Source organism: Selaginella moellendorffii, unplaced genomic scaffold, assembly GCF_000143415.4.
Source record: "Selaginella moellendorffii unplaced genomic scaffold, v1.0 SELMOscaffold_20, whole genome shotgun sequence".
Classification (NCBI taxonomy): Eukaryota; Viridiplantae; Streptophyta; class Lycopodiopsida; order Selaginellales; family Selaginellaceae; genus Selaginella; species Selaginella moellendorffii.
Window position 1 is genome coordinate 1092874 of NW_003314281.1, and position 26720 is coordinate 1119593.

General features: G+C 42.3%; 7 protein-coding genes across 10 annotated transcripts in view; 5 read left to right on the forward strand and 2 right to left on the reverse strand.

Annotated features, from left to right (window-relative positions):
- Nucleotides 1-3: 3 nt before the first annotated feature.
- On the forward strand, nucleotides 4-3063 carry LOC9637320 (translation initiation factor IF-2). Of its 3 annotated transcripts, XR_002992710.1 has the most exons (7): nucleotides 4-385; nucleotides 529-1608; nucleotides 1667-1813; nucleotides 1869-2362; nucleotides 2678-2723; nucleotides 2773-2893; nucleotides 2949-3063. XR_002992710.1 is itself a non-coding variant. In XM_002972706.2 (4 exons), the coding sequence occupies exons 1-4, from the start codon at nucleotides 17-19 to the stop codon at nucleotides 2298-2300; spliced, it is 2028 nt and encodes a 675-aa protein (XP_002972752.2). In that variant the 5' UTR covers nucleotides 4-16; the 3' UTR covers nucleotides 2301-2445. The 3 variants fall into 3 exon arrangements, 1 of the variants encoding a protein (XP_002972752.2); XR_002992711.1 differs by lacking the exons at nucleotides 2678-2723; nucleotides 2773-2893; nucleotides 2949-3063 and adding an exon at nucleotides 2461-2532; XM_002972706.2 differs by lacking the exons at nucleotides 2678-2723; nucleotides 2773-2893; nucleotides 2949-3063 and having other exon boundaries at nucleotides 1869-2445.
- Nucleotides 3064-3148: 85 nt separating this feature from the next.
- LOC112347222 (chromatin modification-related protein eaf6-like) lies at nucleotides 3149-4146 on the reverse strand. The gene is made up of 5 exons (XM_024677755.1): nucleotides 3906-4146; nucleotides 3748-3848; nucleotides 3567-3636; nucleotides 3365-3459; nucleotides 3149-3304 (listed from the first exon to the last, which is right to left on the reverse strand). The coding sequence occupies exons 1-5, from the start codon at nucleotides 4029-4031 to the stop codon at nucleotides 3199-3201; spliced, it is 498 nt and encodes a 165-aa protein (XP_024533523.1). The 5' UTR covers nucleotides 4032-4146; the 3' UTR covers nucleotides 3149-3198.
- A 1489-nt stretch (nucleotides 4147-5635) lies between these two features.
- LOC9636557 lies at nucleotides 5636-6335 on the forward strand. Its single transcript, XM_002972708.2, has 4 exons — nucleotides 5636-5778; nucleotides 5828-5916; nucleotides 5992-6048; nucleotides 6143-6335. Exons 1-4 carry the CDS (start codon nucleotides 5700-5702, stop codon nucleotides 6257-6259), a joined length of 342 nt encoding a protein of 113 aa, XP_002972754.1. The 5' UTR covers nucleotides 5636-5699; the 3' UTR covers nucleotides 6260-6335.
- A 1716-nt stretch (nucleotides 6336-8051) lies between these two features.
- Nucleotides 8052-8839, forward strand: LOC9636558. Its single transcript, XM_002972709.2, has 4 exons — nucleotides 8052-8176; nucleotides 8226-8314; nucleotides 8390-8446; nucleotides 8530-8839. The coding sequence occupies exons 1-4, from the start codon at nucleotides 8098-8100 to the stop codon at nucleotides 8635-8637; spliced, it is 333 nt and encodes a 110-aa protein (XP_002972755.1). The 5' UTR covers nucleotides 8052-8097; the 3' UTR covers nucleotides 8638-8839.
- Nucleotides 8633-13794, reverse strand: LOC9636559. 2 transcript variants are annotated; one of them, XM_024677725.1, is made up of 24 exons: nucleotides 13492-13794; nucleotides 13301-13437; nucleotides 13157-13241; nucleotides 13049-13102; nucleotides 12889-12980; nucleotides 12721-12824; nucleotides 12588-12666; nucleotides 12081-12507; nucleotides 11736-12029; nucleotides 11479-11682; nucleotides 11341-11430; nucleotides 11212-11287; nucleotides 11032-11159; nucleotides 10735-10981; nucleotides 10429-10670; nucleotides 10253-10377; nucleotides 10077-10200; nucleotides 9966-10024; nucleotides 9826-9919; nucleotides 9484-9760; nucleotides 9321-9431; nucleotides 9118-9269; nucleotides 8987-9049; nucleotides 8633-8931 (listed from the first exon to the last, which is right to left on the reverse strand). In XM_024677725.1, the coding sequence occupies exons 1-24, from the start codon at nucleotides 13534-13536 to the stop codon at nucleotides 8824-8826; spliced, it is 3417 nt and encodes a 1138-aa protein (XP_024533493.1). In that variant the 5' UTR covers nucleotides 13537-13794; the 3' UTR covers nucleotides 8633-8823. The 2 variants fall into 2 exon arrangements, with proteins under 2 accessions (XP_024533493.1, XP_024533492.1); XM_024677724.1 differs by having other exon boundaries at nucleotides 9118-9272.
- Nucleotides 13795-14358: 564 nt separating this feature from the next.
- LOC9637321 (probable xyloglucan endotransglucosylase/hydrolase protein 5) lies at nucleotides 14359-15656 on the forward strand. Its single transcript, XM_002972710.2, has 3 exons — nucleotides 14359-14739; nucleotides 14811-15105; nucleotides 15165-15656. The coding sequence occupies exons 1-3, from the start codon at nucleotides 14538-14540 to the stop codon at nucleotides 15547-15549; spliced, it is 882 nt and encodes a 293-aa protein (XP_002972756.1). The 5' UTR covers nucleotides 14359-14537; the 3' UTR covers nucleotides 15550-15656.
- A 1343-nt stretch (nucleotides 15657-16999) lies between these two features.
- LOC9637322 (G-type lectin S-receptor-like serine/threonine-protein kinase SD2-5) overlaps nucleotides 17000-26720 on the forward strand; it is a 68530-nt gene continuing 58809 nt past the window's right edge. Inside the window, exons 1-4 of the mRNA XM_002972711.2 lie at nucleotides 17000-17072; nucleotides 17190-17281; nucleotides 17492-17570; nucleotides 17768-17844. Coding sequence (XP_002972757.2) covers nucleotides 17000-17072; nucleotides 17190-17281; nucleotides 17492-17570; nucleotides 17768-17844 — 321 coding nt within the window. The remainder of the gene's footprint in view (nucleotides 17073-17189; nucleotides 17282-17491; nucleotides 17571-17767; nucleotides 17845-26720) is intronic.

Here is a 26720-nt window from a genome sequence, read left to right on the forward strand (position 1 = left end):
GGCGAAATATGAGGAGATGAGGAGAGCCGCGTCTCGGCTGCGCGGAGTCGTGCTGCATTCGATCCATCGGGAGTTTACCAGCAGCGGCGTGAGGAATGCGAGAGACAAGGTCGGGCCGTCTGGAGAGATCAGTAAGTTTGCAAGGAAGAAATTCGAGAAGCTGCGGCAGCAGCCGGTGGAGAGGCCCTATGTCGCTCCACAGCCGGCGGCGCCGCTCTCGCCTGTCAAGGTGGTGGAGATTTTCGAGGGCATGACGATGCGGGAGCTTGCATCTCGGCTCCAGCAGTCAGAGAGCGCTGTGCAATCCATCCTGAATGATCTTGGCGAGAGCTGTGAGTCCGGTGACGAGGCGCTGGCCTTCGATGCATCAGAGCTAGTTGCACTGGTACGTGATCTTTCCTTTCTTTCTCTAGTTCTTTTCTTTTCGCAAGTCTTTGCTGCTTCTCTTTAGATGATTTTGCTGCTTATCTCAGATGAAAAGATCTTTGTAGCTTCTTATTGTTGATTCACTGATCATTACTTTTCCAGGAATTCGGAGCTCAAGTGAAAAGAGTTGACGCGGAAGTAAGGAAAGATGATCCTCAGAAGGAAGTGATTCCACTGCGTCCTCCAGTGATCACTGTTATGGGGCACGTCGACCACGGGAAAACTTCGCTGCTCGATGCACTGCGCAAGTCATCTGTTGCTGCGGGTGAGGCCGGAGGAATCACGCAGCACCTCGGTGCTTTTGTCGTGAAGATGTCCTCGGGAGCATCCCTTACCTTTCTGGACACGCCGGGCCACGCGGCTTTCAGTGCAATGCGAGCTCGCGGGGCGGCAGTGACGGACATCGTCGTTCTCGTCGTTGCTGCCGATGATGGTGTCAAGCCTCAAACGCTAGAAGCGCTGTCTCACGCACAGGAGGCCAAGGTTCCGATAGTGGTGGCGATCAACAAGTGTGACAAGGAAGACGCGGATCCTGCCAGGGTGCGGCAGCAGCTTATCATGCACAGCGTCGAACTTGAAGAGATTGGTGGCGACGTCCAGGTTGTCGAGGTCTCGGCTAAGCAGAGCACGGGACTTAACAAGCTGGAGGAAGCTCTACTGCTCATGTCAGAGATGATGGACCTCCGAGCCCGGACCGACGGCGATGCTCACGGGGTTGTCATCGAGGCAAGGCTTGATCGGGGCCAAGGGCCTTTGGCAACGGTGATAGTGCGATCGGGCACGTTGAAACAGGGAGCCATTGTCGTTGTTGGTCACCAGTGGGGGCGTGTGAGATGCTTGCGGGATATGACAGGAGCTATTGTCAAGTCTGCTGGGCCTGCTACACCTGTTGAGGTATCAGGACTCCGGGGAGCTCCGCTAGCTGGGGACTCGCTCAACGTTTTGCAAAGTGAGGACAGGGCTAAGAAGCTGGCCGAGAAGAGGCAGCTGATTATGGAGCAGGACAGATTGCAAAAGCGTAGCTTAAAAGCTGCTGCTGCTACTCCTGCTACTCCGGCCGCCGAAGATGAAGGGACCGACCAAGCTCCGAAGGCAGTCAACATGCCGCTCGTTGTGAAAGCCGACGTGCAAGGGACCTTAGAAGCTGTTCTTGAAGCCCTCGAAAGCTTGAACAACGAACAGGTGAAGTCCTATATTTTACCTTCTTTCATCTGAGGTTGTCTGTAACCTTTTGTACCAGGTATCTGTGAGTATCGTGCATTCCGGAATTGGCCCCGTGTCGGAAGCAGATTTTCTTCTAGCCGAAGCATGTCAGGGCTGCTTAATTGCTTTCACCGTCAAGTGCTTGCCATCGGTAGAAGCAATGGCTCGTCGTGCTAAAATCCCGGTATGTTCTTTTTTATGCATTGACTTGAAACTACTTTTCATGTTTCCATTTACAGCTTGTTCATCACCGTGTGATTTACCATTTGTTGGAAGAAGTGGGGAAGCTGATAATTGAGAGGGCTCCAGGAACTTCGGAGACCCGGATTGCCGGGCAGGCCGAAGTTCTCGCCATCTTTGAGATTAAAGGCAAAGGCAGGGCAGGGGTTGGAGCAGCCAAGATTGCAGGCTGCCGAGTCTTCGAGGGACGCCTGCTCAAGGGTCAGCGTGTCAAAGTCCTCCGGAGTGGCACGGAGCTGTTTGACGGGAAACTTTCGTCGCTCAAGAGGGAGAAGCTGGACGTGGACACGGTTGGGAAGGGGACGGAATGCGGGCTTATTGTCAACGAATGGATGGAATTCAGTGTCGGGGACGTTGTGCAGTGCATCGAAGAGTACAAGAGATTGCCGACGTTTGTTTCTTCGGATGGGAAAGCGAGGATCGAATGCTGAGGTTTTGCTAGAATGACACCAGAGTGGTTTTGGTAACTCCAAACTTGACAGAAACTTTTCAGGTACTGTATTCTTCTCTCTTTTTTTCTTCTTCTTTCTTCTCTTCTTTGCGGTTAGCAATAAGAAGTACTGTGCTCTTTAATAACCCCGTGCATTGCAGCTGGTTTGGTGTATACCTTGCTTCTTCTAGTGTCTTTGTCTACCTTTCCTTCGTAATCCGGCATTGCTCGAAGAGTCTTTGGCGTCGATATAAGCTGCTTGTTTCGTCCTAGGTAGAGCAACTAGAGCTATGGAAGACGACTATCGCTACTATCAGCTAGGATTGAGAGTCTTGGGATTTGCTCTTACTTCTGTGGCTTTTTCGTGTATGGGAGCAGCGCTTCCAGTGTCCCCGACATCTCTGACGCGCTATGCCTCGTTCAAGTAAGCAATCTTTGTGGAAGAGATCCTTTCTAACGAGTTTCCTTTGCAGCTTTTTGCTGGCTACCAATGTCCTTGCATGCCTCTACTCGGGAGCTCAGGTTGCCGTTTTAGCAGCGAACAGAAAGAAGCTCACAGATTTTTACAAAACCTCCAGCTTAATGCTCGATCAAGTAAGTCACTACATCTATAGTTTTCGTCAGGTCGCACGCATCCTCTCTTTTGCAGATTTTCACTTGCTTGCTGCTTGCAAGCGCGTCGGCAGCTAGTGCCGCTTTCCAAGCGCTCGAACTGTGTAAGCAAGACCTGGCCACTTGCCTACGAGTAACATCGTCGGTGGTAGCGGGATTTGTGGCCTTTTCAGCACTCTACGCCTCCACAGTCGTATCGTTCCTCACCGCAAGGTAAATCCCGGCTGTTTTTCGATATGTATATACATACACTCAATTGCTTACTACTTGTCATGTACAAAACAGGGCTATCGAGCTATCAAGTCGAGATCATCATCCTCCTCCAGATCATGCTCGTTCATCTGCTTGATCCTCTTGCCGTCTCGAGGGCCGGTTCGTCGCTTTTGCTTCCCGCTGCGATCCAAATAGAAGAAAGTTGAGAATAAGGTAAACAAGTTTGCGTGCTCTACTTACGGCCCGTTTGCTGGCGTTCCCGCGATCTTGATCCGACTTTGGCCGCTTCCATCTAGTCTTCCCTCGGTGTCTCGTCCTAGAGCATTCTCTTCGGCCTTGGAAGAGACAACAAAAAGAAGAATGGCCGGGTATGGAGAAAAAGTTGGCATTACTAGACACATAATTCTCTGGTTTTGGTGGTTTTTTTTTTCTTTCAACTTACAGCAGGGGAAGTGACCGAAGACAAAGAAAACAAACGATCCTCGGTGGAGAACTTGCGTGGTCTCTTCATGCTGAGACAGAAAGAGAAAGAGATTCAAAGGTTACGTTAATCTTTGATTCGAGCAATGCTTTTTTTTTTTTTTTTTTTTTTTTTTGGTTGCTTTGCTCGAGAGCAAACTTACTTTCCAGCTCCCTTGGCGGAGGAGAGAAATCCCTCGAATCCCTTGAGAACGTTGCCGCACTGGCTCGAGTCGTGCAGATAAGTGGTCTCGAGATCATACACCTGTAAATGATTCCGGAATATCCAGAGATGCCAAAGATATATTCCCTTTACACAAACCTGCTTCTCAACGTTTCGGAGCTCCTCGAGGAGCTTCTCCCGTTTGGAGACGCACAGGGCGAGATTGGCCTGTGGATTCAACTGCGCGGCCGCGCGCTGCTGCTGGCTCGCCGCCATATCTACCATTTTGGCCCGGGGGAAACAAAACCCTAGCGCTAGGGCTATGGGCAGATATTCCGTCAGCTTGACGGAATGTCTTTCCCGACATCTACTCCATACATTTTAAATATATATATTAGTTTTAATATTATATGTATTAAATTGGGGAATCCAAAAACGAGGATTTGAAGAAACATCAGGTGGAGCAACAATATATTCGTTGCCAGCACAAAGTTAAGTGCTTCCATGACAGAAAAAAGAAAGATTCTTATTCATAAGAACAAGCAAAGGTGGAAGAACGAAGAAGATAGACCGATTATTTTTTTAATTCTGGAGGGCTGAATGTTGTGGCAAACCTCAGGCCCTATTTGCTGCCGCACTTCCACTGAGTAAGCAGACCCCTTAGACAAAGCACGATTGGGAAAATAAATCAACTGGGTGGATGGGAGTTGTATTGTTGGTATGGTCTCACTTGTATGAAGAATGATCTTTAAATATACCATCCACCAAAAATGAAGAAAAATAAAATAAAATAAAATTGAGCTTCACACTTGTGCAACTTATGACCTCAAAATTCTTCTGTCTCTGTCTAAGGGCATTACAAAACTTCTAAAATTTACAACAAAACACAGAAAACAAAGCAGCATATAAACTTGATCAAGATGCCATCAGACTAGGACATCAACTCCAACAACACATACCACCTTGCCTAAGGTGGCTGTATGGACTCCATCTCTACCATCACCTTGTAGTTAAGATGCAACTCCAAGCACGTCTTGAGATCATAGTGGAATCTGAAAGTGCTGTCCACCCAAACATGCACAGTGCGGCTCAAATCTGCTGTCCATGTTATGAGATAGCTTTTTGAAGCCCTGCGAAAGTACACAAGCAAAGTTATAGAAAACAAAACGAGAGCAATCTAACTTACTAGTAGAGAAAAACGCATGGTCTGCATGGTGTCAAAGCCGAGACAAAACTTGTGGCCGACTTCCAGCTCAGGAACTCCAAAACTCTCCAAATAGAGCTTCACGATCAGCTTCCAAATGGTGTATATTACTTCCAGGAATTAGACTTCAACATTGTATAATCACAAGTGTTTTTCAAAATTGAGGGACACAATAACCAAACGCTCCTACTCCTTGGAGTATGGAAACATACCCTTCACAACATTTCTCTGGGTCACCAAAACCCTTACACAAAGGCTCGAAACAATCCTGAAGTAGTTTGCGATGCCCAGTCAAGTGATCTAAAATGCAGAAAATTAGATTCAGTATTAAAATCGCCGCAGAAGAACTTATTTGTGTTATAAACACAAATGAGATGAAAACAATCATGAACAAAACTAGACTCAGCTTCTGAAAATTGCCCATTCCCCACTAGAGCCAAAGCAAAAGTTATGTCAGACTCGGTACAAAGTCAGCTTGACAGTGGATACGACCCGTCACACAGTGCATATGGTTGCTTAAGAATTTAAAGCCTTGAGTCACTTAAAGCTACCTTGAAAACTGATTATAATTCACAGGTGTTTCTATGGAACATGATACAATCCACTCAAGACGTCTTTCACTTTTACTGTGAGCAGACATTCCGTCAACATGGGGAAATGAGCTCTTTGCCCTCCGTCGGTCGGTGGTTTCGGGGAGTGGATTTAAAAAGAACTGTGTAGAGATGTCCGTTCCCCCGCGTGTGTGAGGAATGGAGGTTTGTCCGCTGCTTGCGCTTCGAATCAGGCTTGTGATCCAGAAGCTCAAACGCGCCGCGCTCAGGCTTAAAGGTAGATCGTCCATTGTTCTTTGGATCCCAGAGATTTAGCTTCTTATCAGGAAAGAAGAAGAGGAAGAGCTCCACAGAGCAGAGAATCCAGCCGGCTAGAAGACCACCCGAGGAAATCAAGAGAGACTATGGATTCCAGGTCCGCAAATCATCTGGCAATAGAGATGCTAGCTTTGTTTTGGTTCTTACTTGAGTGCATCTCTCTTATTGACAGGATTCTCCAGCAGCAAAGGCCAGGGCTGCTCTAGCAGAGCGCCACGAGAAGCTCGAGGTAAATTGGATCTTAGATCTTACACTCTTTTTTAGACTAGGAAGAGAGATTCCAGTCCAGATTCCCACTATCTCACTTTTAAACAACGGTCCAGAGGGTAGAGGACAAGGCCCAAACACTACAGAGCAGTGCGGAGAACTTCGCCGGGCTGGCGAGAGAGGTGGTGAGAGAGGCGGAGAAGACGAAATGGTGGCAAGTTTGGAGATATTGATCGTTCGTTGCTTAAACAAACAAAAAGACTATGCTCGATCGATTTTGATGATCGCGTAGTTCTTTCTGGAACCCAACGTGAACGCGCGCTTGTAAATCTCGTTGATCGATTCGCCCGGAAACCGGGTCCGGGGTGAAGAAGGAAGAATGGGGCCTCTTCGGGGGGCCAAACCGCCCACTGTCTGCTGCCCCATCCTCGGCGCGGGCAGACGCCTCCCAGCCAGAGAGGGGAGGGAGGAGGGCGAACGGCTTCTTCGGCCGCCCCACGCAAAAACCAGCGGAGAGTGGAAGAATGTTTGCTGTGGCCCGCCAAGATCGGCTTTAGATTTCCCACCATTTCAGCCGGACAACGTTAGGCTCTTTGGATTGCAGAAAGATGATGCTCACCTGCAAGCGCTCCTGCCGTTCCATCAATCGATCTCTAGCGTGTGCCGCGGCGCTGCTTGCCTCCTAAACCCCATTCATGCAAATTCGAGTGAGTGAATGAGCTGAAAGTTAGTTATCGCTGCTCGGATCTTCCCGACAGAACGCCAGTTTAATTATTTATTGTTCACAGACTAAATGTTGTTTAGTTTGTGTGTGTGTACGTATATATATTTTAAATTTGAGGAATCCGGATTTGAAGGAACGTCCAGTGGAGCTCAATCATCACATATCCATAAATTCTGGAGGGCTGAATGTTATGGCGAACCTCAGGCCTATTTGCTGCGCACTTCCACTGAGTAAGCAGACCCCTTAGACAAAGCACGATTGGGAAAACAACCAATTGGGTGGATGAGAGTTGTAATGTTGTCATGGTATGAAGTAAAATCTTTAAATATATCATCCATCAAAAGTGAAAAAAAGAAAATAAATATTGAGCTTACCTGCCTCAAAACTTATTTATATTTGCTCTGCAGATTTACAACAAAACACAGAAAACAAAGAAGCATATAAGCTTGAACGAGATGCCATCAGACTAGGACAGGATCAACTCGAACAACACATACCACCTCGCGTAAGGTGGCTGTATGCTCGTAGTTAAGATGCAACTCCAAGCACGTCTTGAATCACGGTGGAACAGCCCTGCGAAAGTAAGCAAAGGTATAAAAAGAAAAACGAGAGCAATCTAACTTACTAGTAGAGAAAAACGCATGGTGCCGAGACAAAACTTGTGGCCGACTTCCAGCTCAGGAAGTCCAAAACTCTCCAACTAGAGCTTCATTATCATGGGCTTGTGCTTCAAAAGACTGCATATTACTTCCAGGAACTAGACTGCAACATTGTATAATCACACGTGTCACCAAAACCCCCACGCAAAGGCTTGAAACAATCCTGACGTAGTTTGCGAAGGAGTATCTGAAATGCAGAAGATTCAACATTAAAATCTGGGCTTATGAACATGGCCGCAGAAGAGCTTATTTGTGTCATAACACAAATGAGATGAAAACAATTATGAAGACTCAGCTTCTGAAAATTGCCCATTTCCCTCTAGAGCCAGAGCAAAAGTTATGTCCTCGTCTTACACATTTATATATACATATATACAAAGTCAGCTCTACAGTGGATACGACCACGTCACACTGTGCATATGGTTGCTTAAAAATTTAAAGCCTCGAGTCACATTCAATCATACACGCAATTGGTTAAAGTTACCTGGAAAACTGATTATAATTCGCCAGGTGTTTCTATGGAACATGATACAATCCACTCTCTTGTGAGCAGATATTCCGTCAATATAACGGAATGTGCTCCCTGCCCTCCGTCAGTCAGTGGTTTCGCGGAGTGAATATTCGGTGTGGATTTAAAAAAGAACTGTGTAGAGATGTCCGTCGCCTGTCTCCCCCGCGTGTGTGAGGAATGGAGGTTTTTCCACTGCTTGCGCTTCGAATCAGGCTTGTGATCCAGAAGCTCAAACGCGCCGCGCTCAGGCTTAAAGGTAGATCGTCCATTGCTCTTTGGATCCCAGAGATTTAGCTTCTTATCAGGAAAGAAGAAGAGGAAGAGATCCACAGAGCAGAGAATCCAGCCGGCTAGAAGAACACCCAAGGAAATCAAGAGAGAATATGGATTTGAGGTCCGCAAATCAACTGGCAATAGAGATGCTAGCTTTGTTTTGGATCTTACTTGAGGGCCTCTCTCTTATTGACAGGATTCTCCAGCAGCGAAGGCCAGAGCTGCTCTAGCAGAGCGCCAGGAGAAGCTCAAGGTAAAGTGGATCTACTCTTTTTTAGAGTAGGAAGAGAGATTCCAGCCCAGATTCCCACTATCTCACTTTAAACAACGCTCCAGAGGGTAGAGGACAAGGCCCAAGCACTACACAGCAATTCGGAGAACTTCGCCGCGACGGCGAGAGAGCTGGAGAAGATGATGGCCTCTCGCAAATGGTGGCAAGTTTAGAAAGATTGATCGTTCGTTCGTTAGCTCTTCGTCAAACAAACAAAAGAACTAGGCTCGATCGATTTTGATGATCGAGTAGTTCGCGTAGTTCTTTCTAGAATCCACCTCGCTAAAGCAATGAGAGGGAGGGACGTGGACGCGCGCTTGTAAATCTCGTTGATCGATTCGAAAGTGACAAGATCGGCTTTAGATTTCCCACCATTTTCTAGACTCCATTTTCTTCGCGAGCTCTTCAGCCATTGATGCAAAGTTCTCTGCGCTGTCTTGCATTTCTTCCGTCCTCCGGTTTATGTTCTGTTACCAGCCGGACAACGTTAGGCTCTTTGGATTGCAGAAAGAACATGCTCACCTGCAAGCGCTCCTGCCGTTCCATCAATCGATCTCTGGTGTGTGCCGCGGCGCTGCTTGCTTCCTAAACCCCATTCATGCAAAATCGAGTGAGTGAATGAGCTGAAAGAAACTTCTCTGGTAGTTAGTTACCGCAGATCTTTTGTGACCATAGGCTGCCTTGATCTCTTCGGCTGTTCGCATTGTCGGCGTTTTGCTTGATTGTTTAGTCTCCGTTGAGCCACCTTCAAAAAGCATATTTCTCTCCTCGTCCTCGTCCCCTTTGATAGAAGCTTTCTTCTTGCCTGCTAAAAGCAAACGATTGTAAGATTGATTCTTGTACTAGAAAGAAGTACCTTTGTTGAAGCTACTTCTCAACTTTCTCATCACACCGCCCTTTTTTACCGAGCCTTCCGAAGGCGATGGCGATGGCGATTTCAAGTCGTCGTCACCGAGATCGATGTCATCTGCAGAGCCATAGTGTGAGAGAGAAAGAGAGAATTGGAACCTTGACCTTACCAATATCTAACTCAGTTTCTTTATCAGGACTGTCGGTCTGCCGCTCAGTATGTTGCTCGGCATTTCGATCACTATGGCGTTCGTTGGAAGAAGACTCTGAACTCGCAGCCGCCTTCAGCCTTTTCACTATACTAGTTCCATGGGAGGCGACCGGTGACACTTGCTTCGAGAAAAGCTTGGGGAGCTCAAGGGCCGTACGCTCCCCGCCCACAGCATTGCCTAGAGAATGCTTTAATTCTTTCATAACTCCGCCAAAAAGATCCTGGATCTGACTTTGCTGTAGAACGAAAGACATTTACATTTACATCAGTCAGTAAGCCAAGAGAAAAAACAAGCTCTCACCTTCTTCTTGGCTGCTTGAACACTCGCTTTGATGGCTGCTTCTGTTGCTGTGGCAACATCTTTATCGTATAGTAGCGGGTAAGAGCCCGGTAACCTGTTCCAAATGTTTTAGCTATTAAAGAAACTTTCCACTAACACACCTCATGTCGTTTTCATCTGCAACGACTGACATAAACAAAACCTCCTGATCTGCATCAACCTGTCAAAAGACCATTCAGTATGGAGATGATGGAAAATGATAGTCGACATACTGCAGTTACACGTCCATTGGATGCTACAGCAAAAGTTCTGAAGAAGCTTGGACTGCTGCCAAATTCCCAACGTAAAGACTCACTTAGCGAGGTTAATTTGATAACCTCCAACGCTGGTAACGACCTGCTGGCACAAAGAACATTAAAACAATGCATTACAACCCTGGCAACGTTACCGGATTTCAATATCACCGGTATCATATAAAAGAAGAAGACCGGAGCCGTGTATTCCGCTATCAAATACCGATGCCGCGCAGCAAGGCTTTTCAAGTCTTTCTTTTCTAATTGTTGTTCGCATTCCCTGAAACAAAGCATTTGGAACAAAACCTTTGAATTCTTTAGAATAACGAACCTGAAGAACAGATGAAATAGAATACACGCGCAATGAATCTTCAGAGCATAATAGTACGAGGTTGTCAGATCCTGTCCAGTCGTCGTCCTGTTTCACATCCTCCTCTATTTCTTCGTTCCCTTCGGCAGGTTCAATATGGCTACCTGAGCTGTCAGTCTCAATAACAGCCATTACAACGGACCGTTTAGAGGCTTTCCTTGAAGGAGCTCGAGATACTGATTTTACTGACGATCCTGATGGATCTGATTAAGAGGACATACAATTCAGCATCCAGCTAGCTTTTGGAAAAAAGGGAGAAAGGCGTACCGAGAACATGTAGAGAAATCGCAACGGAAGGATTATTAGGACGACCAGAGCCAATAGTCTTCCCGCTGCTGCCATCAATTGCAGCAATACACGCATCCTTCAGTAACACAAGCACAATAGTGTCTTGTTTGAACGATTTTGGGTCGCGTGCTAGAAGACTTATAAAACAAGACGAGACAATTCCTGAGGGACTCCCACATTTCCCATGGAAACGAACCACGCAAGCTTCGATATCGAACAAGGTAACCTGTTTCAAAAACCCGATCAGTCGTAAAAACAATAAATGCTTGTGCATACCAATCCATTGTCATCGCCAATTGCAATACAACGACAGTCGGTTCTGATAGTTAAGCTTCTGATTGGTGCTGTGTGGAGGTTTAGAATAGCAAAACACTGAAACCCAGCAGAATACTCTATTTCTCTTTCTGCAGGCGGAAGGTGATTCTGTAAGCTTTGTGACGCAAAAACAAATTTTACTTGTCGATGGCTCGTTCTTGCTGATAAAATGGCACGTCCCTTCCCCCGATTCGCCTTGCATTGTATATACAAAAACCTGCGCGTGGTGAAATTCATATCCATTGGGTAATTCTCCAAAAAGAAACTTACAAGACCAGCCTCGTCACCAGCTGCTAGCAGCCCAACCGTTGGACAGAAGTCAATAGCACATGTGGAGGCTAATTCCGATCCTACCAGCTCCTGTACAATGGTTTTCAGCGTTTGGAGTTACACAAATCATTCGCTTACTCTATTATTCACCGACGCCAAAAAATAGAGACATGGTGTTGAAGCGTCCCAAACGTTGATCAGACCATTTTCATGACCAGTTATGTAGAGACAGGGTGGCGACCTTCTGTCAACGGTAGTAGAGCTGAAGTTTCCGCCACTGACAGGCCATCTCATTCCTGATGGAAACGCAGGAGGCACGTTACCCTTCAATAAGCGTGGAATCTGATCCATAAAAAGATTAGGCATACATCATAAAGCAAGAAGAACGAGCCTACCTTCAGTATAATACTTGCAACTATACTTTGATCTGGAATGGCCAACAGTCTCGCACACGTGACTGTAGAAAACGTCAAAGGAAGCTGGAAGGGAACAGGTTGAGCAGGAGGCTTCTCAGCTTTTATAGAGTCGTAGATGTTGGCTTCCTCATACACATCCAAAGAACCAGGTGATGAAAGCACCAACATCGCTCCGTTCCCGATACTCGGGCCACTAGGCAATATAATCACGTCCGCAAAAGGTCCACGAAGTGGGAGTTGCATTTGACAAGCAGGATCTGTTACAGGTAAGACCTGCAAGAAAGGAAGATAAGAAAGATGCAGGCACAAAATGTAAAGACAAACCGTCACAACTTCCGCCATTCCCATTTCCTGTCCTCCAAACACGTAAAGGTAACCACTAGGCCCCTTGTCACTCTTGACAGAAGTAGACCACCTCATCACCACGACCGGCATTCGAAATTCCTCCGAAGATAAAATGATCTTGAGAACTGGTGAGCTCGAAACGTCTGGTTTTTCTGCTTTTCCCTTGGGATTGACAGGGATGTTCCACAACCAGATATCACCATCTGTGTAGCCGCAAGCGAGTAGCGTGCCAGACGGGCATGCCCAGCACGCACAGCACGGTTCCTTCTCTTCCTCGTCACTACCTGAAGATTTCCCGCCAGAAAGTTTTCTCTGCTGATCTTCGGTTCCTCCGCGGATGGCAAGGACTTGAGCTTCATGAAGTCCCCACAATACAATAACACCGTTCCCATAGACAATAACAACCCTGGAAAAAGAAAAATCAGGACGATATCAGTCCCAGAAACAACCAGAAACTATTAGTTTTTTCTTTTTCATTTCTCTTGCCTGCTATGAACAGCATCGGGTTGAGGAAGAATGCTCACCACCGACGGTGCACTTGAGTCGTCCGTATCTATCAATCCACCTGCAATCGAATAGATAATAAAGAACTGCTAAAACATTTTCGCTAGAAACGTACTTAATGTCAAATGGGCAGGAACTGTGTATTGCATCTCGACAAAACAACGATCCTCGTTGTTGAAATGGAGTACAGAAACCTGCCCGGTTTCATCTCCAACGTACCTGAAAGAACATATAAACAACACCAAGTTAATACAACATGAGATACCAGACAAAAAACTCATACATAAATGCTGTTGCTTGAATAACTGCGAACGCAGTGATGTCAGCTTCCCACGTTTTAGACGAGACAAGCTCCTTTGTACTCAAGTCCCAAACCTGTCCAAATACCAACGAACATACTCTCAAGAACAGCAAGAAAGGTAACGAAGAAAATCCAAAGCTACCTCGATTTCGTTGCGAGTTGTGACATGGATCAATCGTCCTTCATTGTTAACGAACTGTGAAAAGGGACTCATTTCATGGCTAAACAACAACACACCCAAATAAACTACCTCGAGATATTTACAAGGCGCATTCGCGGGCGATTTGAAAAGAACTTCAACTCCTTCACGGCCAAAGATTTTGATCCTTCCATCCCTGTGCCAAAATAAAATCCGAGAAGACTAACGAAAGAGATCGCTTGCATGCTGACAAACCTTGAGGCAATTGCCAATAAACGCTGGCCGGGCTCATACGCGAGGACAGAGGCCGAGGCAGGAATCCCGTGATGAACAGTTAGTCTCAGATCCACATGCGTGGGCTTGAGACTATTCACTGATTTCGGGGATGATGCCTGTAATGCAGATTCCAATCAAACATTGCCTCGATCCGGGAGGCTGGAGCTTACCTCGCCACTGCCACTGGATTTCTGCTGGATCACGCGCTTAAACATCGCTGCTACGAATCAGGCATCACCTGAGCCGATCCATCTTGATTTCACGGGCAATGCGGCCCTGCTGCCACAAAACCCTAGCCCCGGATCGGCGAGCGATCCAACACGCAATATTACCACGCAGATCGATGCGCGCAGCGACGAGATCCAGCGCGATCAACAGGAGGAGGCGCCAGAGCGGATTTGGGGCGAAGAGAGCGCCACAATGAACGAGGAAATGAAGAGAAATGTCGACGGCGTCCATTGGTGAGGCCAAGGCTAAAAGACCTAAGACTTACGAAATTTGGGCCATATGGTCCATTCAACTATTGTACGAATATTCGCATCGTGCTTAGTTATTCTCTCTAAAGCAAAGCCAATCGAAGCCGTCCACCCGGAGCCAATCGCGTCCGTCTCATTTTCATGAAGCATATTCTTTAATCACGTTCTTCAACGCCTCTGACAAAGAAAAGAATTCTGACCATCACCTAGGTACGTGCATGCATGAGTGCAAAAATGAGACAACATAGTGCTTAGACTCCATTCTTTTGGCAACGGGCAAATCACTGTCCGCCACCTTTTTATAACACGCAAAAATAAAACTATAAGACCAGTTTGGAGTTACTACACACATACCAACACGGTTTTTGTCGACTCCCACAGGTGGACGCGGTGAGTTGTGCCAGCCAAGGTTTTTTCTCACGAAAGTCTCACATCAACGCTGCCCAGCCAATCTTGGGCCGCCACCTTTGGAACGCCCAAGTCTTTCTTTAAAAGTCCTCACTACTAGATTAAAGACGGGTTAAGGTGGAGCTGGATCCAACTCAGCTTCGGTGCTGTGTTAACGCGCTTACTCCGCGGCGATGCGAGAAACAGTATAAATGCCCGGCACCACCCTCACTCTCAACCATTCAAGCGATCTTCAGGGTCTCTAGGTGAAAGTGAAGTTTTCATTCGAGCGATCAATCTCTTATAGAGTGTTTCTCTGTCGCGATCTTGATTTTGCTTTCGTTTCTAGCAAAATGGGTGTTCATGATACGGTGTTTCTGTCCGCTACTACTGCTGTGCTTCTGGTTTTGATGATCCAGAGCTCGCTCGCTGCTCGTCTCCCTATCAAGTCGGACGTTCCATTCGCCCAAAACTACTATGTGAGATGGGCCGACGATCACACGAGAATGCTCAATGGCGGCACCGAAATGCATCTTGTTCTCGACAAGGCATCAGGTAAATCACGCCCTCTTGATCGAAGCTAGATGCTCATTAATCGATCGATGGTTTTTCTTTTCTTGATACAGGTGCTGGATTTGGATCCCGGACCAAATACTTGTTTGGTCATGTTAGCATGAAGATCAAGCTGGTCCCAAAGGACTCCGCCGGGACCGTCACGGCATTCTACATGTCCTCGGAGACCGACAAGCACGACGAGCTCGACTTTGAGTTCTTGGGCAACACTTCGGGGCAGCCATATATCGTCCAGACCAACGTTTTCGCCAATGGCGTTGGAAACCGGGAGCAGCGACACTACCTCTGGTTCGACCCCACTCAGGACTTCCACAGCTACTCCTTCCTTTGGAACAAGCAGCAGATCATGTAAGTTAGTCCCTCTATATCGATCGATCATTGCTGAACCTGTGGTTTTGGCCCCTCAGATTCTACGTGGACGATGTCCCTTTGCGTGTCCACAAGAACAACGAAGCCATTGGGATCCCATTCCCGAAGACCCAGCCCATGGGGATCTACTCGAGTCTGTGGAATGGAGACGACTGGGCTACTCGCGGCGGCCTGGAGAAGATCAACTGGGATCACGCTCCATTCGTGGCGGCGTACAAGGGATTCAGCGTGGATGCTTGCGCCGGGGGTGTGGAGTCGTGCAGCGCTCCCAGGGGCAACTGGTGGGAGCAAGAGGCATTCCAGAGCACCGACGAGGAGACCAAGAGCAAGCTCAAGTGGGTCAAGGACAACTACATGATCTACAACTACTGCACCGACAGCAAGAGGTTTCCCACAACTCCCGCGGACTGTGGCCAGTTTTAACTTTCGAGCGAGATTCTAGGACGGGAATTTCTTGTAAATGGAAAGAGATTAGCATCTTGGTTGTATAGACATTCTTTTCATTCGAAGACTTCTAGCTTTTACCAGCAGAGAACGAAATGTAGATCTAAGTCGAAAATTTCCTCAGTTCTTGTTGATGCTGATAAAGAGGATTCGGGATGCTTTGACCCGCAGTCAACGGACGGTCCATTGGCGAACGTAGTCCAGATCTAGCGAACAGATCAAGAGTTACCTAGAGATTTTATTCATGTAATGTAATTAAGCAGGGAATAACTCTCGTGGTTGTAGTTGCGCTTGAAGGTGAGACAGATCAAACTTTCTGGAGCATCTGCTGGAACTGCCTCCTCGTATGCTTATCTGTGCAAGAGACGAATCTACTGGCAGTGGTACAGCTTCGGCACAGGCATTCTGAAGACCTGTTTGTATTTTGGAAGCCCAAGTGTATTTTTGCTGGAGTTGGTGATGTCACATTTGAGCTCCGGGATAAGATGGCAGTTCCTGCAAGGCCCCTTTCTCCATACCACCAGCTTAGAGACTCAGGCGTTTCCGGTTCCGTTCGCCCTGTACGAGGTTGCCAAATCAAAACCGGGAGAAGATATTTAGGCCTGCAGAGCCTGGTGAGAACTGTTTGGAGATTGTACCTTTCGTTCTTCGCCTAATCTTACCGCCGATGGCTGGTGGCAGCGTAAATAACTTCCACCACCTTTATGATAGGACGTGATGGCCTTTTTCTTCGTAGCAGAAGCCTATCAGGGATGATAACGCCGGTGAAGGTTCCAGTGGCATCATGCGGCATGATTTGATTGCAAGGTTTGCTGGGATGTATGCACTCTTGAGAGCTGAAGAGAAGGGGACGCGAAGCAAAGGGGACCCCGGGAAGAAACTCGTGGATAAACTGGAGTGGACTTATGAATCATCTATCCCCTACATCTTGGGATATCATGCAAGGGAGTACGTGGTCACCTTTTGCTGCATGAGATGCGTCAACGGAATCAACCTCAGAGATGATCTTGTCACGCTCAATCTGTTTTCTGCAAGAGACTGGGTGGAGCAATTCATCGTCTGCATGAACATGACCAGGCTTTTGATAACGCTGAGAGACTTGTTCATCTCAGCTCAAGCGCCACCTGATATAGCTGAATATGACCAAGAGAAAGAAGGTGGCCAAGGTTTACAGCAAACTAAAGGTTTTTGAGCGTGTGATAAGCATGTACTGGGAGCTGGTTGGCTGCCCGTTTGCAGAAGTTATGCTCCATTTCAACCTCGAAGAGTCTAGAATTGTCTTTGAGAGGGCTTTCGCTTGCAAGCCAGAGTCACTGAAACAACTGGTGGCAGTGGTGTGGCTGGACAGCGAGGCATTGATCCACAGGGACATCAGATGGGACAATGTAGCACGTCGATACGATACTGCTGTGGATACTGCTGGATTTCGATGAGGCTGCGGCAAGCCCAAGCGAAGGAGCAGTTCATCATCTCAAGCCAGAGACGCATGCACCGGAATGAGGGTTGGAATTCACACCACGAGTGTTGATGTTTGGGGTGTAGGGCATCTCATCTTTTCTTGGAGCGCAGCGGGTGATTTGCATGGATTTCTGGTGGGGCTCATGAATCGCTGCTTGCAGGCTGTCCCGCAGTTGAGGCCTACGGCAAAAGAGTGCTTGGCGCTGCTGGAGCCACATTATCGGAACTATTTACAGAAAGATTGTTCTTTATCGTTTTAAAATATTGGAATATTATACGTTTATAACCTTTTGCTTAAATGTCCAAAACATTTGAGGAGTAAGCTGCATCTCCAGATTTTATGCGCGCCGCCGAGCAGTGCTTCTTTCTTCTGCGAAGGCTACGCCACGCATTTGGTCAATGCAGCAATTCGACTTGCAGAATGAGGTAAAGTCACCTTTCTCCTTTTTGAAATCTCTTTCAGACAGGACTACAGACCTTGGATAAAAAAACGGCACTGGCGGCTGCAACAGGGGCTGAGTACGCAACAGCGATCCAATACTGTACATCTCACGGGCAAGATCTAAGTAGTTGTTCAACTTGTCACGTATCAGGTGGCAGGCGCATATGGCCTTCCCCCGTCTCCTGGTAGACGTCTTCTTATCTTCTATCAAGCGATTCTCCCATATCTAGGAGAACGTCTCAGGTATTCAAGGAGAAGATTAGTTGTGCTCATGCGACGTGTGCATGCATCTCTCAGCTGCAAGAGGAATCCTGTTAGCAAACGAGGAGGGGAGACACGCACGTTCCTCGCTGGTTTACTGCCCTGCAACGCTGGTCTGTGGTATGAATAAATTTATCGTCACAACTGCTTGCTAAGCACTTTTAACAGCAGATTCTACCTTCCTTGCAACTACTTCTTTCTCAATGGTAACTTGCAAGGTCATTTCTATACACTTGAATTCAAGAATATATTATGATCTTCACAAACGAGTGACTCAAATCCGTTACATCCATATGGGGAAGGCAGCATTGCGTACCAAGATTGATATTAGAGCCATGATTGTAGAAATTTGCAGGTACTACAGCAAACTCGCCAATATGGTTTCTGGATTTCGTATGGTTTTTCATATGTTAAGTTGTATGGTTTTGGTTTACACATTTGGTATGTTTTTTAATATAAATTCATCATTACAAATAGAAATTTGTACTCTAGTATTTTCTTACAGTTTATTTATAACTTAAATACTATTTATTTTTAATTAAATATAAAATATAATTTACTCTATATAGTTATTGTAAATAGTTTTTTAAAACTCATATAGTATATAATTATTCATCTAGATTATAGTGTAAATATTTTTTGGTTTACTTAAGAAGTATATATAGAATATTCCTGAATATTTTAGGATATTCTATCACCTATTCATTTAGATTAATCGAGTATTTATAATTTATAAATTTTCCTAGTATATTCAAGTTTATTAGACCATCTAATGGTTGATATGCAATAATATTAATCTTGTGTTTATAATATATAAATATATTAATAATTATTTTTAAATTATATTAATAAATAATAATTCTAAATAGGAATAACACTACTATTAAGCAAACTAAGAATTGCTGCATATTTCAGTTATTAGAAACATTGCACAATTTATGAAAGACATGGACAGAATTGACTACTAAAGAAACTATTATTGTTTACAGGTGTAAATATTTTTGTAAAATTCATATACGCTATAATTATTCATAGAGATTTTAATGTGCATATTTATTCTTATCATAGTCCACTGTCTATCCATATTGGGCCTAAGTTCTTTTATGCTCAATTTTAATAGATTTCCATTTAAAACAGTTTAGTTAACATCACTCAGCAAGAATTACACAGATGATCTAATTCTAAGCATATCAAGTTCTTAGCGACTAAAATCTACATAATTTTGAACTATTAGAACCACTTTTGAAAATTGATAGTAAATTACATAAAAAAAACTATAGTCATAGTATGAAAACTATATGTATAATAAGATATTGTTGACTTGTGAAAAAATAGTACCTAAAAATTGATAGTTAATTTTAGCCTAGGGTTTAGTATGTTTGCAGATGTATTTTTAAAAAAGCCAAATCTTGAAGTTTTCCTCTTGTCCCACACCAGAGCAACACCTATGTCTAATTATAGAAATTGATGCTTAAAAATGAGTACCACCCTAAATATGAACTACTTGTTTTGTTGTCTCATTATACCACTTACTTTAGCTTGGTTTATTCAAGTTCATAGTTAGAAAATTTCATGCCCTGAATTTCCCTCTTATAATATCTTTATAGAATTTGTGGACATCAGAAGAGACTCTCATACTGTCTTCATTTAAACCGAAAGAGCCAAGATTTCTGACTTGGTAAACCATGCTTCCTTTTGAAGACAATGATTGTTGATCACAGTTGATTGAGTTTGTTTCAAGAGCTCATGATTTATAACATAACCCAACTTGACCTTTGTTATTGTTGACCTAAAGCCCATAACTATAAATTTTCTTTGTTGACTAGAAATCATATACCTTGGGAATAACTGAGCACCTATTGCACTAGTTTGAAAAGCCACAAGGACTAAATCTCTTGCACTTATTATGTGAGAAGGTGCCTTAACCTATTTATCCCTTGTTTGTAAAATGACTTGAAACTCAAACTCTATATACCTATGGTTCCCTCCTTGTCAATCATCTAGAAGTCTACTCTACCCATCTCGTGCTGATAAATGCAATAAACTACAATACAAGTCATATGAAATCTATGCTTAGCTCTATATGTCTAAAATCACATATGATTTAGTTATTTACTTTCTGTGTCATTTTTATAACCTTTGCCACCATCACCAGCAACATTTCTACCATCTATTGTGGAGTTTTAGTTACCAAAAAACTCATAAAAGATTTATGTTATCTATGAAAAAGTAATCACTTGTTTAGGTTGGAGAGTTGAAAACTTTTTTAGTCTACCTCCCTTGCTTTGCTGTTCTATCTATTACTTTCAGATTGCATTTATTATCAATATGACATTGAAATAGCACATTCACCAAATAATTATCTAAAATATCAACACCAAATGAAACACAATCACTTCATTCTCCTCAATCTTTTTAGTAAGTTTTTCCTCTGTTATTTAGAAATTATTCACACCAAATGAAAAATAATATAATGGACATGTACCTTGAAATAGAAATAGATAGACAAGTTGGTGGAGCAACTTTACTACCTTCTATTTATTATATTTCTAGAAATTAAGGGTATATACTATTCTTGAAAGTTTGTCTTTCTAACCATCAGAAGTGGAAGTTCATTCTCGTAAAAGTCTAAAAATGTATTTTTTTCATTTGTTTTATGTTTATGAGGATTTCTTTATGTAGATCATTATCAGGAAATATTGTAAATGTTAAATTTCTAAAGGAATTCCTAGTTACCAGCTGAGATAAAATCTCATCAAGCTTTATTGGCCATTCCAGAGGTTAACATAGGTAGAGACCGAAATATAACAAGGCCTATTTATTCTCTTTGTTCTTAGATAATAACACAATTTTTTTCTTTGTTGATTTTTGTTTGAGAGAACTCTACAAACCTTTGACTAGCATTTTAGAACTTGATATTTTCTATTTTTAAAGTTGTATTTTGCAATTTTCTAGGCATCTATTTTCCTAGGAATTTCTTGTATTGTATATTACAGCCTTCTTAGCTTATGAGGAATTTTTTTCTTATAAGTTTCTTGTACTTTCATTGCAAGCTGATTAAAATAAACAACTCAAGTACTTAGTTTGTGGCAATAGTCTTTACACAACAAGTATATGTTTGTACTTTAGAATTGCTTTGCACTTTTGGGGTTTTCATTATCAATCAGGAATGATGTTGGTGCAGGTTTGAGTAACTATATATAGTATGATCTGCTTGCAAAGTTTTCTTGTCTATGTCCATTTTTAAGAGCTGAAGATAAGCAAAACTTGTGGAGAAAATTGGAGTAGATTTTTTAAATATCCCCTATATTGTGGGATATTATGTGAGTCAAGTAAGTATTTTAAGTAAGAATCTGCTATTAGTATGTAATATTAAATATGACATTCATTAGCCTGTGTATGATGAGGCCAAGAAAATGTGCTAGAGATTTCTCTTGGAAAATGAGAAGTAATTATCCTAGAATTTATCCTTTTTTATAATTTAGTTTGCTTTATAACTGTCTGAAGCAACATTCTTTGGCAAAGTTGGCTTGCATGAAACCATGAACTCAAATATAAAAATTCAATAATTATTTATTAGAAAATAAATTAATGATAATAATTAGTATATAATACTTAGTAGTGGTCTTATAAAAGAACACACACTCACTATCAAGTCTTTGAGAGTCAGCAAGTGTTTTTTAAGTTAAAACATAGTTTATATCTTTCGAAGAACAAGATTAGCTACACAATAATAATAATGACTTCAATTAAACTTAATTTTAAGTTTTATATTTTATTCAATCATATCCATCTAAAATTATTATAACTAGCAATAGTTTTACACGATGCATGTATCTCCTACATATGCTAAGTTATCTTGCTCAATCCAAGTTCCTATGTCAAAATGCACTGCAAAATTATTTGAAGGAGTTGAAAAATCAATCCAATCTATATACCATCCAGCATTAGATCCTGTATTATCATGTGATACTATAACTTTACATATTTTATCATATTCTGATAGACATGTACCTTGAACATTGAATACATCAGTATTACAACGTTCAAAGTCATCATAATTTTTATGATCTATGTTTTGGTAAGCCAAAATGACTCCTGAAAGTGAAGTAAATATTATATCCACATTTGCATTAGTACCCGCTAACCAAACACATCCAGTTTTGATTATAATTTTATACTTACACTAAAAAAAAACATTAAGCTTGAAAAGTTTGAAACAAATTTACCTGTGCTAAAGAAATTTCAACATAAAGAATAAGATAAAAAGTTGGTAATATAGTAAATTTCCTCATCAAATTTCTATCAACTATTAAGATAATTTTAAACCTTTTTTACTTTGTAAATTATATATCCAAAACTTTTAAAAAGTTATACATTGTGATGATCAATATAAAAAGTTTGATAACTTTAACTAGCTAAAATTAAATGTAAGTTTTATCACTACTTATAATAAGATAAAATATTATAAACTCCATATGTAAGGTCTATAAATATTTGTACATATATACACTAATTATAGACAATCTATTTAGCATTGAAACTTGTTCCTGTATATAAGCAGGGGTCTAAACCCTAATTAATATACTTATTCCTATATCCACATTGGTGGAAGTGAAAGGCACTATAATTTATCCTTAGAGGGTAAAGCTTTTTTGTAGTGCTTTGCTATAGTGTTTGGGATTATATTGTTATTTTCATGCCTTCATTCTTTTTTAGATCTAGATTTGTATTATCTTTTTGCTAGATATAGAACTCTAGTTATTGTTGTGGTTAGGTTTGTTATTCTATTTGATCTTTATTGCATTTCCTTCTACTATACTACATTGTCATCACAAAAAAGTATATCATTTGAGATTGTTGATGCTACTCCATTGTATTGAGCTTTTGGTATTATGAAGTGTGATTATATTAGTGTTGTACCTCTTTAGTGTGTTGTTATCTCTAACTTCCATGGGATGTGATTATATAACTTTTTCTATTCTCAATGTCCTACCGTCTTTTATTAATGTGGAGTGTGATTGATTAGAGGGTTATGGATGATCCAATCTAGTTCTTAGAGAATGTTTACATCAAATTTATGGGAAGATGATATGTACAAGCTCAAATGGATTCTAGATTGTGATGAGGAACTTAATTATTATAGAAATAACTTTAGAGATAAGTTATAAATTTTACAGAGTAAGTGTTAGCTTTCACTTGCATTTCTGTCCTTGTTTTGCATCTGGCTTGGGTTTAAGCCTAAGCTCCATACCATGCTAATAAAGGAAGTACTCATATTCTCATGTTAGGCCACCAATATGTTGAAATAACACTAAACCCTATTTAGCTCTATTTTACGTACTAATTTTAGCATCAAGACATTGGAAACTATTAGTCTTGATGTAAATAATATTGATAATTTGGTGCCTTTGTTAAGGAAATCTGGGCTTATAAGAAGCTCATGACTCTCCAAAGTTATGGCATTCCCAAGCTCATGGAGCATGATTATGGGATGGATTGACATGTAAAGATAATTTTAATTATTCTCATGCTTCAAGTTGGGCACTACATGTGAGGAAGACAATGGTAAAGAAATTGATCCTGGTCAGACCATCTTTGACCCTCTTTTCTAGCTCGTGTAAAGTCTTGGATGAAAAATATGACAAACTTTATGCAAAGAAGAGCAAATGTAAATTTGCAAAGTTAAAGATGAAATATCTAAGCCATATTATAACATCTAAGGGTGTCAAGACAAAACAACTTCAATGTTGCTCTATAACAACTTTAATTTTAGCAATATTCTAGCAATAACTTTAACACTAGTAGTTGCTCCTTCTATTCAGCCTCAAGTTGTAGCGGCCTTGTGGAAGACACACATCAATAAGGTTAAAAAAGATTTGGTAGAAGCATTGACAAAAAAGATAGGAGATATGCAACTTAATTGGATTTGAGGTGCTCAAAATTAGCCACAAGCAATGAGAGAACGTCAAAATGTTTGGTGTGTGAAGTGTAAAAACTATGGTCACTATCTTGTGCAATAAAGAAGACCAGCTTGTCAGTACTATGGACAAAACAATCATGCATTAGAAAATTGTTTTTATTAACCAGGAAGGAAGTAGTGACACCCTTTTTTCCAGCAACAATAGTCTTATATGCAACGTGCATCACCATCTGTATGCTTCCAGTAGACACAATTATTTGTGGTCCCAAATTATCACGTTCAAATGCAAGCTCCTGTCCAATATTGGCCACAAACTCCTTATGATCAAGGAAATATGTTGCAACAATATACCACATAGCAATCAAGCATTCTAGTATATGTTGTGACAATTATGCTGTAGCAGCAGTTTTAAGGGATGGGCAATGGATGAAGTCAAGGAGGTGGAAGAGGGCCAGAATGCTATTGTTGCAAGGAATTTGGCCATATCCAAGCAAATTGTCCAAATGTGAAGAAATCAAAGGATTATTAGTTGATATGTGGAATTTGTGATACTTAGGGCCTCATCCTCAAGAGCAATGTCCTCACAAGCTGTAGCAAGACCATGGCAAACAAGTGGTCAACTTGCGAGTTGTATTTGTTCAACCTGTGGACTTGGATAGGACTTTCTATAAGCTGGGAAAAAAGAAAGACTAGGCTTAGAAAAGTGGTCTCTGCAGCAATGAGAGCTTGTAAAAAAGTTGTAGTTAATTCAGTTTGGCTAGTGATCACAAACATGTTAGCCCCAGTCATAGATTTGGATTTGGCTGGGCAGTGGATCAAGAATTGTGCACTAAATGGAGGTAGTGGGGTGAATATTATTCCTAACAAGATGGTGTATCAACTCAACTTAAGAGTGCTAATTCCAGTTCCTTTTCATGTTCGTATGCCAGATCAAAGGAGAGTCAAGCTGCTGGGTGTGCTCACAGGAACTCAAGTGGTGATAGTAGACATCCAATTTTGTGTGGATTTTGTAGTTCTCTAAATGAGTATGGGTGAGATGACTTATCTGCTTCTTCTAGGCCAGCTGTGGTTAATACAAGATAATGCTGTGAGTTACTGGCAAAAAGGATTGATGCAGATAATTGATGGAAATGTCAAGAGGAAAGTCTGAGCGAGAGCACGAGTTCTACCAAGGAAAATGAGGAAACAACTTGGGTATAGTATTCTTCCTTGCCAACTTAGGGTGATCTTGTCTTGCCACCTTTTGAGCATGATACTACTAGCGATAGTCTAAAGCATTGGTTGGAGAGGTGATGTAGATTGTAGCATGGTTAAGGTTGAGTTTTCAGAGCCAACAGATGAGGAGAAGTTGCTTGAGTATCTAGAGCATTTTCAAGTTGTAGAGGTGGTAGAAAAACCATGGAAAATTTATGAAGAACCATAGAGAAGGCAAACAGGTTTATCAAGTCTTCAGAGCTAATGGATTTAGACCTTGGAATTGTGAAGGAGTCTTGACCAGTGAAGATAGGAGTAGAGTTGGAAGGAGAGTTAAGAGACCAATTTAAAGGTTGCTATATGAGTATACATATGTTTTTATGTGGAAATATAAAGATATGCGAGCCATTGATCCTATGCTGGTTATCCATCGAATTCCTTTGATTCCTGGAGCTATTGCTGTTCATCTGTTAGGAAAAATACATGATAATAAAGAAGATAATAAGAAGATAAAATACAAGATAATAAAGACTCCCCTAGGGCTTATATTTCAGCAGTAACTACAAATCACTCATACTGAGTGCGTTGGGCCTGTAGTAACTCCTCTATGATCACGCGTAAATAATAGTACCACACTTGACCACAGGTTGGACAGGTAGTTGGAATTTGCTGCTCCTCGATCGCATGCCTTATCCGCATGTTATTAGTAATGTGATCGGCGACGAGATCTCGACGGCCTATGGGAGGTCCCACCATCTTCGAGTAGAAAAAACTCAAGAACCAGAGAGAGAAAACAAGAACAAGAACTATAAAAACACTGAATGGCCGTGCCTAATTTTCCAACTACCAAAAACTTGAACACCAACCAATGGTTGAGACTTTTCGAGTTAATAACTCTTCATCCACAACTTTGATTGACTTGATTTCACCACCAAATAATAAGATCTTCAACTTTATAGAAAAAAAATTCTCACTTCTGAAATTTATCACTTTCTCTCTCTAGATGGAATATTCTTAGGAAGCTTCTTTAGTGAGTTTCTTCATTTTTCACCTTTTTCTAGCTCAGAAATACATCAGTACTCACAAAAGCAACCTCAAGTGTGAAAATACAACCATATATATGGTTGACATCATCAAAGGCCTTATAGGACAAATTGACATTATTCAAAAGTAGCGCAAGAGGAGATAGAGAAGTTGTTGCAAGTGGGAGTCATTTTCAAGGTGGAAATCAATGAGTGGCTTTTTCCTATTGTCATTGTCAAGAAGAAGAGTGACAATGCAACAATTAAGGATGGTTTTTCATTGTTATTTACTTATATAGTGTTGTATTTAGTGGTGGGGTATGAACTCTATTCTTTCCTGGATGGCTTCAATGGTTATAATTAAGTGCAAATAGCAAAGGAGGATCAACTAAAGACCACTTTTGTGACGAAGTGGGGGTGTTATGTATATAGAGTTATGCCTTTTGGCCTGTGCAATACTCATTCAGGATCTTGTTAAATCCATTTAAGTGTAGCTTTGGAGTGATGCATGGGGTGTTATTAGGTTGGATTATTTCACAAGACAGTTTAGTTATTGATCTTAGCAAGACCAAGTTGATACAAGCACTACCAGCTCTAGTGGACATCAGGCAATTACAAGCATTCCTAGGTCATGTAGGATATCATTGCAAGTTTATGCGGCGTTATGTGGAGAAATTTTTGCCTTGGACGGAGTTCTTGCCATGAGTGGACAGACCGCTGATAGCAAGCTTTTGAGGTGTCAAAGTAGGCTTTGGTCACAGCTCCAATTTTGAAGATGCCAGACTAGTCCCAAGATTTTTATGTTCATGTGGATGCTTTAGCAGTGGCAATTGGCTCAATTTTATGCCAA

Coding starts and splice junctions, on each gene's coding strand:
- LOC9637320 (XM_002972706.2), top strand. CDS start 17: ATGAGGAGAGCCGCGTCTCGGCTGCGCGGAGTCGTGCTGCATTCGATC. Junction 386..528: donor CATCAGAGCTAGTTGCACTG/GTACGTGATCTT, acceptor TTACTTTTCCAG/GAATTCGGAGCTCAAGTGAA. Junction 1,609..1,666: donor AAAGCTTGAACAACGAACAG/GTGAAGTCCTAT, acceptor CTTTTGTACCAG/GTATCTGTGAGTATCGTGCA.
- LOC112347222 (XM_024677755.1), bottom strand. CDS start 4,031: ATGGTAGATATGGCGGCGAGCCAGCAGCAGCGCGCGGCCGCGCAGTTG. Junction 3,637..3,747: donor TCCGCCAAGGGAGCTGGAAA/GTAAGTTTGCTC, acceptor TTTCTGTCTCAG/CATGAAGAGACCACGCAAGT. Junction 3,305..3,364: donor GGAACGCCAGCAAACGGGCC/GTAAGTAGAGCA, acceptor TTTGGATCGCAG/CGGGAAGCAAAAGCGACGAA.
- LOC9636557 (XM_002972708.2), top strand. CDS start 5,700: ATGGAGGTTTGTCCGCTGCTTGCGCTTCGAATCAGGCTTGTGATCCAG. Junction 5,779..5,827: donor CGCCGCGCTCAGGCTTAAAG/GTAGATCGTCCA, acceptor GCTTCTTATCAG/GAAAGAAGAAGAGGAAGAGC. Junction 5,917..5,991: donor AGAGAGACTATGGATTCCAG/GTCCGCAAATCA, acceptor TCTTATTGACAG/GATTCTCCAGCAGCAAAGGC.
- LOC9636558 (XM_002972709.2), top strand. CDS start 8,098: ATGGAGGTTTTTCCACTGCTTGCGCTTCGAATCAGGCTTGTGATCCAG. Junction 8,177..8,225: donor CGCCGCGCTCAGGCTTAAAG/GTAGATCGTCCA, acceptor GCTTCTTATCAG/GAAAGAAGAAGAGGAAGAGA. Junction 8,315..8,389: donor AGAGAGAATATGGATTTGAG/GTCCGCAAATCA, acceptor TCTTATTGACAG/GATTCTCCAGCAGCGAAGGC.
- LOC9636559 (XM_024677724.1), bottom strand. CDS start 13,536: ATGTTTAAGCGCGTGATCCAGCAGAAATCCAGTGGCAGTGGCGAG. Junction 13,242..13,300: donor TTATTGGCAATTGCCTCAAG/GTTTGTCAGCAT, acceptor ATTTTGGCACAG/GGATGGAAGGATCAAAATCT. Junction 12,825..12,888: donor ATTCAAGCAACAGCATTTAT/GTATGAGTTTTT, acceptor ATGTTCTTTCAG/GTACGTTGGAGATGAAACCG.
- LOC9637321 (XM_002972710.2), top strand. CDS start 14,538: ATGGGTGTTCATGATACGGTGTTTCTGTCCGCTACTACTGCTGTGCTT. Junction 14,740..14,810: donor TGTTCTCGACAAGGCATCAG/GTAAATCACGCC, acceptor TTCTTGATACAG/GTGCTGGATTTGGATCCCGG. Junction 15,106..15,164: donor TGGAACAAGCAGCAGATCAT/GTAAGTTAGTCC, acceptor TTGGCCCCTCAG/ATTCTACGTGGACGATGTCC.